This window comes from Echiichthys vipera, assembly GCF_963691815.1.
Source record: "Echiichthys vipera genome assembly, chromosome: 15".
Classification (NCBI taxonomy): Eukaryota; Metazoa; Chordata; class Actinopteri; order Perciformes; family Trachinidae; genus Echiichthys; species Echiichthys vipera.
In genome coordinates, this window is record NC_139840.1 from 8,304,624 (window position 1) to 8,320,175 (window position 15,552).

The following is a 15,552-nucleotide window of genomic DNA, read 5'->3' on the forward strand; positions in this document are numbered from 1 at the left end:
CTCCTCCAGTAAACAAGCCACTCATTAGCCATCTTGTTGTTGTCCGTCTGCTTTTTTGTACTAAATGTTGTCTTTTATAAAAAGAAACCTTTCGGTCAAGGTGACATTGTGTCCTTTGTATTATTATATATTTATATGTCTGTGAAGACATTGTTACTGTGATTGCGAGTGTTGTCCAGCATCATCCAGGTGTGACTCATGGCTGCCGCATCACCACTGCATCATCTAGCACAGCTTGATTTTGTATTATTGCTCATGTCATGGCCACATGAATAAAAGCAGACAACACTGCTATTCAGACAGTGGTTGGGAAATTACAGGGTAGTAAACAGAGGGGACATGATGATTCAATACCATTTTGAATATATGAGGATAAACCCCTTGAGAGGATCTTAATTCTGTACATTTCAACTAGTATTCTTATTTATTATACTATTCTTGCATTTTAACAGAATCATAAATGCCATTCTTCAGTATTATTTTTATTTACACTGTTATATATGCAGTATACATATTTTACATGTCTATATTGTTTTTAAACAGTTTGGTATAATGTAGAACCTACATATTTGAATAAACTTATTTTTATCATGTGCTTCTTGAAACTGAAATAATTAGAAAGGCCCCCAAAAGGCCCACCATGGATTTTCTGTTCAGAATAGGTTAAAGTAGGTATATCCACTTACTGTATATACTGTATACTTGAAGAATCTAACTCCTATATGAAAATTAAGCATTTGAGTTTTTCAACTGATTATATTTAATGTTATAGACATGAGAGAACACTAGTCCCTGTCTGTCGTTACCCCATAAAAAGGGCCAATCCCCCAATGTTATTTTATTTGTTACAACATGGTAAATATTAGGATCCAGAGTTTTCGGAGCTTTCCCCACGTTAAAATAAATAATTCTGTCTCCCGTAAGTCCGCCCAATTTCATGGAAGCAAAATACTAACTACTACTATCTATGGACTGCCCCTTTAAAATACATGTGAACGCATTTATCCGATTTTTTCTTCTTTTATTTTACATTCTGTTAAAGGATCCTGCCTTTAAGGAAGTTACATGAAAATTGTGAGTATTATCTTTGAATCTCACTGTTCAGCTATAGGAGCACCTCCCTGAGCAAATGCATCTAAACTAACAGCACTGTTGAAACCCTTTCTGCATCAGCCTGAAGGGCAGGAAGTCCAGACAGACCCCCAAACCCTCCAGACCCCTGCCCTTAAGAGTCCTTCCTTTGCCACAGTGGGACATCAAGTAATCATGCCTACACACTGACTCAATGACACTGATTCCCTTCAACAAATGCTCCCATTTCACAGTCTTAACCCCTCACCTCGCCACTGCCACAAAAACAGTCAGCTAATCCCTCTAATCAAACCCCTGGTGGAAAGGAATCTGCTCAAAGGAGATTTGAGGAGGAGGGTCTTGTACCCTCTGTTCAGTCTGCATACATTTTTTGGAAGTCGGAAGTCATAACTGTGAGAAAAGGCTCAACTTTCTATTGTAAATAACGGAATTTGTGAATGTGAAATGTCAAATAGGTTCAATATTCAGATTTATTCCTGAATTCATAATGTTCGTAGAGAAAGAATGACTGTTTGAAGGCAGAAAGAAGCCGTTGTGGAGCTCTGACACTGATACTTTCCTTGACAGGCTCTACTTCTATAAGTGGGGTTATTTCTGAATACTAAAAACAAGAGATAATCGGAGTAATTGTTCCAGCTATGGCTACATAGTACTTAGTACATAGTACTGCTTTGGGGAAAAAAACGACAAAGAAAAAAAAAATGTACACAATACAAAATGTGAAATCCACCAAAGCCTCAGCTTTATCCTAGCTGCCACTCTCTAGTGATATCACTATCTGTGTCAATTAAATTTAAACATTCCCTTTTGGATATCATTATGATGATACATTGGCCAGGAGGGTGGCTGGAGTCTCCCTTAGAGATAGGGTGAGAAGTCCGCGAGGAACTCGGAGTAGAGCCGCTGCTCCTTTGCGTTGAAAGGAGCCAGTTGAGGTGGTTCGGGCATCTAGTAAGGATGCCCCCTGGACGCCTCCCTAGGGAGGTGTTCCAGGCACGTCCAGCTCGGAGGAGGCCTCGGGGAAGACCCAGGACTAGGTGGAGAGATTAGATCTCCACACTGGCCTGGGAACGCCTCGGGATCCCCCATTAGAGCTGGTTAATGTGGCCCGGGAAAGGGAAGTTTGGGGTCCCCTGCTAGAGCTGCTGCCCCCGCGACCGGACCCCGGATAAGCGGATGAAGATGAGATGAGATGAGATGGCCAGCACAGAAAATAATAATGGATCCATCCAACACCTCTCCCTCCTCTCTCATTCTAACCCAACCAACAACCAACTCATGCTCCATTTCTTCTCTCCACCAAACATCCCATTTCCATATTTAATTTCTCCCCTCTGTGATAAGAGCAACACTGCTGGGATGGTGCTGTTGAGAGCTTCACATTTACAACACAAAGACTGATTAGTTGGCTCTCCTTTCCTCATAGGGTTTATTTCGAGTGAGGAGCTTTAAAGTAAAAACTAAACATTTAAGAACTATTATATAAAAAAAAATTTTTCTCTCAAGGCTACTTAGAGAAGCTTTGGAAAGAAAATAAATCCCACAAAGCAATTTGACACAATGCAAATGTAAATGTGCAGTGAAATCCATTAAATCCTTATTTCTAAGAAGGGCTGTCAAACGACACGGTTTGATTCTATTTTAAGTATCAAAATTAGCATTAGCTATTTAGTTAGTTATGTCTTTGTAGGACATACTTTTGATTCTACATATTAATGCAGTAATCAAAGTTGAGGCCGTTTATCGGTGATAATTTAATGTTTTGAAATCCAGGCGTAAATGGTGCCTCAAGTCTGTAATCTGAATTAATCTAACTTTTCCATTTTCTGTTCCAGTTTTTTTTTTGCAAAGAAAAGTGCTTTTGGTTTTACTTTGCATACACATAGTATAGTAAATATTTGATTTCTTCGATATACTGCCACTGAAACTAAAGAAGTGAAAACTGAATGAGGTTGCAAACTTAAAAAGAGTACATTTAGATCAGCTAGATTCCTTTTATACATTTTATTTACTGTATTCGTCCTTCCCATTATGCAAAGTTTATTACTATGGTCCCTGTTAAACGGCCTGCATTTGCTAAATGTCATTTCAAGATGTAGACATAAGGAGCTGGGGATTGAACCACCAACCCCTGTGATTAATGCAAGAATAACTATAGTGTAGTTATAGACTGATGCATGTATCATTAGTGCTGCTGCATTGCTGCAAAGCAATCCAAAAGGACGGGGAATAAAACAGGGGCAGTTTAATTTTAAACAACTATCTAAAGCCAAAAGCACACTTGTGTATTTATCAATTTTAGCTAAAACTACTACTGCTTTTTCCTCTTTAGATTAGACATTTATTGAGCAGGGACAAATACATTGAACATTGTTTGATATAAAATATAAAATACATGCCATGCATACAGGTTTCTAGTCCAGACTAATTTGCAAGCCCTTATTACCCTCTAATAAAAAGTTAAACGCTTCCTCTCACCTCCACATTGAGTGTGAAGTCAGAGCCGTCCAGCAGGGTGACTTTGCACTGCATGATCTTCACCTTCTTCACCCCTCTCAAAGGAGACCTGGACAGTCGACTGGTGGATGACCTGTGGGACACCTGGTCCTCCTGCTGCTCCTGAGAGAAAGAAAGCATGAGTTGAATAATAATTGTATAATCACAGTAATCAATGTTTCTGCAGTGAGAAATCCCTGCATTTATTTAATTGGATGAATGCCATTCTGATTTTAGGTTGAAAAGTTTTGCAGACCAGAAACGAAAAAGAAACGAGCTCCTGCTAAACCATTTCCTCACCCAAATGCCACTGACTGACCTAAATCGACAGTTACTTAAACGTAGTTGTCTTTGACAAAACCACCAGATTAGTCAGATGTCCAAACCTAAATATAGAGACTGGGGCGAGTGAATGTAATCAGGTCCCACTGAGAAGACCTAGAGGTGTACTGCCATTTTGTCCTAAACAGAGAAAATCCAATTTTCCACTTGGCTGAAAATAAAGCCGAGTGGCTGACTTTATGCTGGAAAAGAGGCCTTTTGCTTCAAAACATGTCTTCCTGCTTACTGGCATAAAGTGGATTTAATATCCCTTTGTGTTTTCATATTGAACATTTCTCTTGTTCTTCAGGCTACATCCATCACATCGTACCTACCTAATATATAGCTCATACAGAGCAGTTCTCCCTGTGTGGACTTATTTAGATGTTGTGCGTATCAATACAAGACAATGACTGTCACCTTTAGAGAGCATGAGAATGAAAGTGACACTATCATTTTTTCGATTTAGTTAAACGTATCAAGACACAGCAAACATAAAAAAAAACTGCAATAGTAGAACTGTGAACTGAGGCCAGTTCATTCATCAGCACCCAGCTGGACCAGAGTCATCTCAGCCTAAGCATGTGTCTCACAGGAAACACTGACAGTGTCACAGTGCTGTGATTTCTCTCAACCTTGTTCCTGTCAATTCCCACAGCTCCGGCATCATCCTTCATCCTAATGTGGATGCATCTCAAGGGATAATGGTACGGATCACTTAATATGCAACACCTTAAGCGATGCAAGGGAGTCAATTATCCATTTTTCAAATATATGAAACGGACTGAAATATCTTAATTACTACTGCAGGGATTGCCATGAATGTTGTACAGATATTCACCATCCACCTAGTGGATGAATTGAAATAATTTCCATCCTCGGACCTGCCATATAGTGCCATCATCAGGTAAAAATGTCTATTTGTCTATATGACCAAATGCCAAAATTTCCATCAACTCTACTTTGTGTGTAGTGCTGCGTGGCAAAGCTAGCATGAACAAAAACAGTATACCTGCCCAACATCCACGTTAGAACTGTCATTGTGAGCGTGTTAGCATTTAGCTCAAAGCACGACTGTGACTGTTAAGGTTCTTCTAGTTTCTCCATTTTGTGTCTCGTTGTCTCCTTTCTTCTCTGTCATCCTGCCTGCATATGGTGCATAAGTCGATCTCAGAGATCTTAATTCCTAAAATGCCTCTCTGGGACAGGGGAGGCTTGCCCAAGGAGCTATGAGCGAGGATGCACTGGTGTATTCTTGGCAGTCTAGCAAGTCTTTTCATTCCCCATGATGTATAAAGAAGGTGTGACACAGACAAGAAGAAAGGAATAGAGGATGTAGAAACCCAGAAATGAGAAGCAGGTTTTGTCTTTTGTTTTGAACACTACATAACAAACACGAATCCTGGAGAAACGTGAGCTCTTTGACTATCGCTCATAGTCATGCATAATACAGGAATCTTGATTGATCTTACATATTCTGGTAACTAAACCAAAAAAGGTGTCTGCAAGTAGGTAAACAGGAATGTCTGTTTTTGACTTATCTAGGGCAAAAAAATATATTGGCAAATCAAGGTATTTCATGTGTTCATGTGTGTATTTCTGTTAATCCATTATTGTCCTAAGGCAATGGTGGCCTGATACAACCAGAACCAATGAATCAGATAGTTACCTCAGTATACGCAGTATGGCAGAATCTCTGGTGTTCACAAACTTCTATCATCTCAAGGGTATGTATCATCATGTCAGCTAGCCCGTTCCATGCATGTACAGCCTTGTTAACTGACACAGTCTTTTTAAACATTAACATATTTTTCATTAGTGTGTTGTTACCTTTTTTGCTACACTGGCCAGCCTAGAGTATAATGAATCGATCACCTTGTCCTGTTTCTGCTTCTCTCCGATTACAGCCCATTATTAGTCACATGTGAACTCATGCTCTATTTCTTCTCCTCATCAAATACCCATCAAACATTTCCATATTTCAATTTTCCACATCATGATAAAAGCCCCACAGCTAGGTCACTGGCGCTGTGAGCCTGAGCATGCTCATATTGCATTTATATGCTCAAAAATGTGGCTGATCATCAGAAAACAAAACATCTCAAATCAACCCTGCTTTTTTTTCCTTCATGTCCACATCAGGCCGTACTGACTTTTGACTCCTTAACATTGTCCACTTGTTAATGAAAAATTCAACAAAGTTAAACTAAATCTAATGCTGCTTATTTCTAAATCATCAGATAAGACCAGCAGCTACATGGCTAAAAAGTTTATTAAAACGTGAAAATAATAAGACGGCGCAGCTCAGAGCTAACCCCCACTCAATGCAGTCTGAGAACCCACACACACCGAACATTTGTCAAACCTCATACGACCTTTTTCATCTGGAGGGTATAACCATCAACAGACCAATGGTGGTGCGGCTTCGAGCTAGTGCAGGAAATTTAATGTTCAAATGTAAGCAATTTGTTTGGGATCAAACTGTGCCATGAACTATACCAGCAACAATTTTCAGCTGCCATACATTTTGTCTTCTGGCACATGTTGTTTGCATGTACAGCTTGTGACTCTTTCTCTTTCAACTAGTAAATTAAGGACTAAGCAGGAATCTGCCTCAAGTCTGAGACAGTCCTCCTGCAGTTTGGAAGCACTGGAAATTCAATCTGCAGTGATTTGATAGTGAGCCCAGAAGGTTGTTCAGGCCAAGCACTTAATGTTCAGATAACATCAGTTATCTACTTGGGATGTCTCAGACATAAAATGGACATGCTGCAGGCTACTCTTCATCATAACAGAGATCACTGGTTTTAAAAGACACCGAACTGGAGGCCTTTTTATTCTGCGATACAAGAATATTAAAAAAAGAACTACATAGTCCACAAGCTTGCAGTTGGATCATGTTTTATGTTCTATTTAATTTAACGCATCGCAGTTGTTTGTGGAGAGATGGGAAAAAGAAGACACTTACTACACTGATTTATAAACAAGGCATAAAGTGTTTTAAAATACGAGTCTTCATCACAAGTCAAGTCTGCAACTAATGATGAATAAATCTGGCAATTATTTTTTACAATACTAAAAATGGTTGGAAAATAGTAAATAAAAAACAAAAAAAAACCCAGACATCTTCAAATAACTTCATTTGTTGTTTTTGACTGAAATTGCTTTGAGGATAACTTCATTTGTCCTACTGAACAGTGAAAAAGATATTCACTTTGCAATTATATAAAACAAAGAATAACAGCAATTATTATTTTTTTCACCCCTCAAAATACATGTTCTGTCATTGCTGCAGCCTGAGGTATACGTGTGCATTTCATTTCCCTAAACCGGAGAACTCAAACCATGAACCACTAAAAGCCATGAGGTTTTACTTGAGTTTACTCGTTCTTCCCACAGCTGTGTGAAGTGAATCAGTACAATCATCTGATGTCAGTCTGGGAATAAAAACATCCTCACTTTGTTGTGGATTTTCCACACTCCATTTCACCCCCTTTCCAAAATAAAACCACAGAACACTGAGTGGAAGAGAAGGTCACTTGTTAACAGATGCATCTGATGCGAGGCCGTAAACACCACTGAGAATACTGAGGGCATAACGTCAGTATTTATTTTGTTCATTTCCATTTTTAACACAAAGACACAATTCATTCAGGAGTGGGACGAATGGCGTGGATTTTTTTTTCTACAATTCCAACCAATCTAAAAAGGATATGTACTTTGTTTATATCTTTAAGAAAACACCATCAATTAAATCAGAAAGTGTTTTTTTAAAAGAATAGCCAATTCTGTAATTGTAGATAAGCATGTTAAAATGTGAAGGTTTTTCAGAGATTTCTGTCAATAACAAACTGCTGGATCCTCCTTTTGTAGTCCAGTTCACACTTAAATGAAGGGATGGCTGTGGTTATGAAGAGGCTGACCTGTTCTTTCCTGGCCGGGGTGCTGTGTCCAGCGGCGGCGGGAAGCTGCTCTGGCTGGTTCTGAGGCGAGGTGGGTTCGGCTGCTGCTTTAGCTTTCCCCTTCTCCGTCTCCTTGCTCTCCTGCGGCTGCTTGGCCTCAGAGTCGGCGCCTGATTCGGTTGTCATGGTAAATCACACTGTAGTGGGGGAAAGAGGAAAATTAGACGAGTCAGCTGACTTTTTATGAATTGATCTACTGTCACTTTTCAGCCCTGTGCAATGATATGATCCTCTTTGTTATTGTTTGACAGCAGAATAAAAAGTGAAATTAATGTAAATGGCTTTGGTGCACTCAAGTCCCGTTCTCAATAATCTTGGGAGTGTCAGCAGCTGATAATGGAAAGTGCTTCTACTGCTGGTGCCCTCACATCCACAATTCATACAATAAACTGTAAGACTTTTCACATAAACTAGCTCAAAACACTCTCACCAAGGCGCCACCCCAAGAATTATTTTTAGTATCGATTTTCTGTATTAACTGTTGAACACTAAAACATACACGTCACAATTGTCCCCAATGCATAATTATGTCTTGTTTTGTCCAATTCCCCCCTGGCCCCGCTTCTCTGCAGAGTATTCACACACAGACACACACAACAACAACAACAACAACAACAATTCAAAGTATCTGAACTACACCAGTTAACATCTTTCACAGCATGACCTTCTCCCTCTGTGAGTAGTAGCATACCAGTGACAGATGCCGTCCCAAGGGCCTAAAACTGGGTGATGAGAGGACAAATGTAATGGCCAGTTTTTGCCAAACAAAGATGACAGATAGGACAGTTCGCACTGGGGGCCCCTGTGCCAACCGTACCCACAGGCTTTGACATTGGGATGTGGGGTTTGGAGGGCGTGTGTGGGACAGCCCACTGGGCCTCTGCTACAGGGAGTCTGGGGTTTGTAGTATAGATGCCTGTCATTCTGCTGTTGGCTTGCTTTTCCCTGAGCTCTATTTATAGGGCTGTGTTTACTTCGGGCCGGGAGGATTCAGGGGAGGATCTCTGACTTGCAGCCGGGGACAGCAGCCTCTAGATCAACAAAAACAACACTGGTGGCTGAGGTTATCCCCAAAGGTTTTGACATGTTGTATAAAAAACAGCAACAACTACACTGGAGAACTATGACTGTAAAAATAAGGCACAGCAAAACAAAAAAGAAAATCACTCGGTACTGATTATTTTTGAAATGCCACAAGCAAGTTCTTTGCTTTTGTGGGTCAAGATATCTGTAATAAGAAACCTGTCCCCGTCAGAAAACTTCTAAAATTTTAAACGGAGTTTTGAGAATAAATTCAGCCCACATGTCCAATTCCACGTGTCCTGCTGTGAACAGCACTGGCAGGCACATAACTAGATTTAGTCCATGGCCTCTTCATGGCTCTGTGTGGTTTTGTTACACTCTGTTACAGATGCTTTGCTTAAAGATACTTTGAGCTGAACTGAAATGAATGTTTTGTCATCTCTGATAAAGAACCATAGGTGTGAATATTAGCGTGTAAACTCCACAAACAAGAATGACATCTTGATTTAATAACATTTGGTATTTCTGCATGATAAAATGCACAATGAGGTTTTTCTTATGGGAATTTTGTTTTTGAATGCCAAAGGGTAATCATCATTTCCTAATGAGCAGTGGATTTGAATCCCTATGGAATTACAGAAATCGGGATAACAATATAAAGCCAAATTGAGTTTTTCCAAGTAACATACACCACTTCTGAACAGAGAGTTGTAGTGTTTAAATGGACCAGAACGATGTTGACTCAAAACAGCATTTAATCTGGACATGTTCCTTCTGCATTTCAACCCTTGCTTTCATAGTAGTCAGGAGCATCAAAGGTCACTGAACAAAACATGCTGATCCAGCTCTTTCTGAAACTCAACTTAAAAGGACTTCCGGTGCTATAAAAAGGCCATAAATATTATCAAATCTAGATTAGAGGCTTGAGTAGCGTATATGTGAATGAAGTGATGAAGATCCAAATTCCAACCCTGGATTTTAAAAGAGCATGCTTTCCAAACACTAAGGAAGATTCAACGAGAGTCCTTTCAAAACCTCTTTGCTACTTTGTTGTGTCATATGTGGCAGAGCTGGGGAGAGGCTCAAATAATCCGCTGACAGAAGATGGCTGCACAGCTAAACTTTGCTTTCCTAACCCCCATGAAACAGGAACTATGGTAGGAGGGGAGGAAAGGAACATCTTAGCACCATAGAAATGGAGGAAGAATACATTCAGTCAGTGGTGACAGGCACTCTTCACAGGGCCACACAACAGCCCACACAGTAGCCTTGTGTGTGGACCCTCACCATGAACTGGCACATACATTATGCATTCAGAAAAGCTGTATTCACAATTATTCGCTAGTATACAGGATCGACTGATTATTGCACCAATATAGCCTTATCATATTGACCATAAGATTCATCTCATCACCAGTGACACTTGTAAATAAAAAAAAAACATGCTTTGCTGCTCTGTTGCCGAATACTCTTGCATAACAGAGATTCCCATGTCATGAAAGCCTTTACATGTGCTGTCAGAAACAGCTGGTGTTTTACCATCAAAAATCCTCAGGCACACAGGAAGAAGGGATGGATTCAAATCCAGTATTGGATCCACTCATCAATCCCTTATAGGGTTTCAACATTCACAAGTGACTGCAAAAATAACCACAACTCAAATGATGTTTTGTTGGCTGAGAAGGAAATTGTTTTAGCCTTTACTTTGCTAAAATATATATATAAATTTAAAAAAGAGTTAGGAGAGAAAAAAACGTTAGTAAGATTTGTTAGGGCACTTGGTATTTTGGCAACCAGGAAGAGGATCCAAAATGAAACCTTCAATCGGACCCAATCCTTTACAGGAACTAATGCATATGTTTCTTTCCTCAGTAAATTTCAGGAATTAATCAAATGAGGAACTCCACACATGGCATGAACAGTGACAGCTGCTCTGAGTGGCAGGACAAAAGAAAAGACTGCTGAGAAACTCAAACATTACAACAACAAGCACTTAGTGTCAAAGATGCCATCAAATTATCTCCAAGATTACCACATTAAACACAGCTTTTCACTCTATTGTCACCTGGTGGAAAGTGCATGTTGTTCTCAGATACTTGCAGATAAAACCTTATTTTCTTAGTGATGTGACTTCTATGGAGGGATAAGCAGAAATCACTACCAATACACACTACTGAAACCTTCTACCCGTGTTCCTCCAGGAACAAACTTTCCTCAGAAGAACAATCTCGTCATTAATGCTACACGCCCATTTCTTCTTTCCAACATAAATCAAAATAACAAACACTTAATCAAACCCACTGTCTGTCACTAAAAGAAACCAATTTAAAATCAGCAATTAAATCACATTCAGATGGACTAGAAGGACACCCCATTGCAAAGGATATCCATGTCCATGCTTAATCTCAGCAGAGGTTTACACACACACACTCACACGGATGAGGGATTGCCATCTGCACTAAGTGCCATTATCTGGAGTACGCCACAGCTGGGCCCATGCGGCTCACCCCTGCCCCCACACCCATAACCCCCCTGGGGGCTTATGGATGGGAATGGTTGGCGTTTTTGACACGTCCAGGCCCATCCCGAGTGGGCCTGCAGTATATGATGTGACCACTCTATATGGCTACAGGGCTGACAGCTGTCATACACATACAAGTCCAGCTACTGTAACAGGATACCATGTAGCTGGTCTGGCCGCTCAAGTGAGGGGTTACAAATCCTCAAAGTGCTTTGAACTGACCTGACTTCAAAACAACAAAACATAGATGTTGATATGTTATCACGAATGCGATGTTCTATTGGAGGGATACCATTTCCCTTTTGAGACCAAACTTATTTTTAAATAAAGTGCTAAATTTTAAAGAGCTGCAACAATTAGCTGATAAATCAATGAATCAGCAACGTTTTGACAATCAAATAATCTTTTCAGTCATTTCAACCGAAAGCTAAATTATTTTCATGTTCCCAGCTTCTCGTATGTGAGGATTTGTATTCTAGTACATGTAATCGCTATGGGTTTTGGAGTGTTGGTCAATCAACATAAGACATCACCTTTAAATATAGGAAACTGTGATTTTTTTCACCATTTTATGACATTTAAAGGCAAATGGCTATTTGTTTCAGCATTTGTTTCATTAAAATAATCACCAGATTGATCAAAAATCAAAATCAGGCTAAAATTCAACTGGATTCGACAGCAGTAGGGGATCAACATGTCTTTACTGGATTGTCAGTCAAACTCAACTGGTGTAACAAGCAACACAAGGAACTTATTGATAGTCTGACCCTCTTGAGAGACTTGTGCTGTTTATCAGTGAAAACCAACAACAAGTGACTGACCTTGCTAAAAAAAAAAAGCTACAAAATGATGCTAGGAATTTGACAAAGATGATGTGGACATAAGACATGAACAAAATGTTTCTCAATAACATCTCACATCTTAGCACAGTTGAGTCCTGCTCTTAACAATTCAAGAAATATAAACAACCCAGATCTGTTTTCTACCTCAGTGAGTTCAGCCAGAACATTATCCAAGTGTGGAGGGGATTCTGGCAACTAATGTTTCATTTGTAGAGCAAACAAATATGGTCAACCGACCCTCTATAAAAGGTCCTGCCAAAGAACATGATTAAAAAAAACAATCTAACATCAGTGACTCATACAAAGACTATTGCTTTGCGACATTGCTTTTTGTTTTGTTTTTCTTATTATTGTAGTATTGTTGGGATAAAGATATATTTTGCATGCAGTAAAGACTTAGCTTGCCACTATCTTGGTATGCCCATCTAAAACTAGTCTAGTCTAATACAACAGTCCTGCAAACTATCATACCTTAAGTAGAAACCATTCCTAAAACAGTTTCAACAAAACATAATAATTTCAGTAGCCATTTCAGAGGCGTTTCATCCAGTCCTCATATATATTTTTGTTTTCAGTTGAACCCTTATAGACTGAACCAGACTAGACACTCCACAGTAGCAGAAATTGGGGAAGGCAGACTGGTCACATGATGAAGGTGACCCCAGCTGAGTGCATTTTTGCTGAGGAGGCCATAAATCCTCAGCTTGCTGCGTTTACATTCTTAGCATTACTGTCACTAGCAGCGAGGCACTCAGGGATACAACATACAGACCAGCTATCTTATTATTATCCTAACTTGACTGCACGCTTCATTATGCGACATGATCAGTGCGCCTTTGTTGTCGTACAGTTGCTTAAGGACAGGACTGGTTTCCTTGAAAGCCTGGCTCAAACATCACCCATGAGTCTGACAGGAAGAATACCTGAAATACATGTATGCAGGAATAAGCAGCACTCAATGCAGCTTTACAAGTTCTCTGGCAATTGTAAAAACCCTGTCAATGTAAAAGATTAGAGCTAAATCTTGGAGCTAATAACTTATTATACAGTGGCTGAGACAGGCCAATAAGGATTAAGCATTTTATGAGATTAGCTATAGGTAATTAGTAAATCAGCTGTGACTTGATTACTGATAATGTCCACAGGAGTGCATAATGCTGCTTGTTGACGTCAGCTGGGGCATTTCTACACTACACCCACATTTATAGTTATTTTGGACAGTGTATGCTCATTGGGAATACTCCAGCCTAGCCCGAGGGATATATACTACTGAAATAGGGCTGCAGCTGATGATTTTCACAATTTCCTAGAGCCTAAGTTGACATATTCAAATTGTTTGTTTTGCTAGCAAATGCACACATTTTTAGAAGCATTAACTAGTCAATTTTGCTATCAAACATGACTCACAACGATTAAATGATTCTTAAAATAGTCACTTAATTTTCTGTTGATCAACTAACAGATTCATGGTCTCATCATTTCTCTCTATACTGTAATCTTTGGAGCCTATTCTGCGAAAAATAAAAACCAGTCACAGCTTGAGTGGATGGTATATTGTTTAACACTATTTATAGATAAAATATTAGTACAAAATCAAATCCCCCTCATTTATATTTGACAGGCTAAACTGTGAAGAGAGAAAGAAATAGAAAAGAGAAAATAAGAAACGAGAAAGAAACTTAAAAAAGAGGTAGTTGCTCATTGCCTTTATATGAGCCCATTTTCTCAATTCATCATTTGATCCACAATGTCAGAAAAAAGTCACAAGGCCTGAGGGGATGTCGTCATAGTTGCTTGTTTTTTCCGTTGAGCAATCCATAACCCCAGGATATTAAATTTACAATGATATGAAAGACAGAAAAGCAGCAAATCCTAACCTTTGAGAGGCTAGAACCAGAGGATATCGGAGTTTATGGCATTTTTAGCAATACAAAAAAAAATCTAATCATCTCTGTTGACCTTTTTTTTCAGACAAAACAATGAAAAGAGGCACCTCCTTGTGTGCCTTTGATGCTCAGAAGTTAGTTTACTGTGACTTAATCCTATCATTTGGAGTTGTTCCCTAATCTAGGGCACAGGGACAGAGGGTGTCGTATGTTCTAGAAATCTTAAAGCCCCCAAAGACACATTTGTGAGTCTGGGCTGTAAAAACGAAGCTGATTTAAACTGACACTATTCTCACCTAATTGCAATGGGTTGTGCAGATATGTATAGATGTTCATCATGAATAACAATGTCACCACTCTTCAAGCAAACGTGGGACATGAACACAACTATCTCAATATTCTAGCCCACTGTTTAAGTCAATTTAGGCTGTGAACAAAAACGGTACACACTCAAGGAATTAACCATGAAAGCATGCACACAAGACCCACGATGCTGCTGCCTCCCAATGCTACTGCAACAACAGCTTACTGTGCATCTTAATGAAATTGTCAAGTCAGACTCCGGCCATTGCATTCCCTGCTTACAAGAATGTGAGGATGCTAAAAGAGGATCCAGACGGTGTCACCCTGCCTCCGTAACCACGCCTACCGCACTGCAGATCAAAAACACCGAAGTATGTCGTCTTAGCCTCCCGACAATTGAACACTTTGAATCCATTAACTGTCCTCAAATGTTACCGTGTCTGCCAGTGACTCAGCGCTGCCCGTCACTGGCGTACAATGCGGGGGATTTAAGGTTAAAAAAAAGCATCTCTACCCTTTGGTTTTCACTCATTTCCCACTTTCTCACCCTCGAAGCTGGAGCACGCTAGCCTACTGTACCTTAAGCGGCTTGTTGCTTTGAAATATCTCGACTTTTACCTACGAAATAACGGCCGCTGCGAGCAGCTCATTCAGCAAGAGGAAAACCAACATGTCGCTACAATGTTACGCACCGAAAGGGCTACAATGCAAAGCAGCGGGATAAAAAGGTTATGACTAATGTTCCCGACACGGTGAGCCGCGTCCACTCGGCTTTTCCGCCTGAGTGGATACAGTACGAGTGCATTTTAATGTTAATTATCTGTCATCGGCCGCTGGTGCTGTGGTCCAACGAGCCGAATATGGCAAAGAGAGGGAGTCAAACAGAGAATTGGACAAACCGGGAAGCGTGCATCTCTTGTAAAACAGTTTCGGCGTAAGATTAGAAGAGAAAAATCGGCAAAAGAAAGGCTTATTACCAGGTAAAGCGTCCTCGTTCAGCCGGGTTATGCGAGTTGCATTCGTAGTGGGCTTCTGTTTCCTGACAGCGGTGCTACTCTGCTGCAGTTCCCCCTCTCCACCAGCCTATCAAACTCCACTATGCAGCT

At 40.0% G+C, this 15,552-nt stretch overlaps 1 protein-coding gene across 1 annotated transcript in view; it reads right to left on the reverse strand.

Annotated features, from left to right (window-relative positions):
• LOC310957784 (band 4.1-like protein 3) overlaps positions 1-15,552 on the reverse strand; it is a 40,310-nt gene extending 24,758 nt beyond the window's left edge. Inside the window, exons 1-3 of the mRNA XM_083928514.1 lie at positions 15,424-15,552; positions 7,833-8,008; positions 3,571-3,711 (exon numbers count right to left, since the gene is read on the reverse strand). Coding sequence (XP_083784640.1) covers positions 3,571-3,711; positions 7,833-7,997 — 306 coding nt within the window. The 5' untranslated portion in view covers positions 7,998-8,008; positions 15,424-15,552. The remainder of the gene's footprint in view (positions 1-3,570; positions 3,712-7,832; positions 8,009-15,423) is intronic.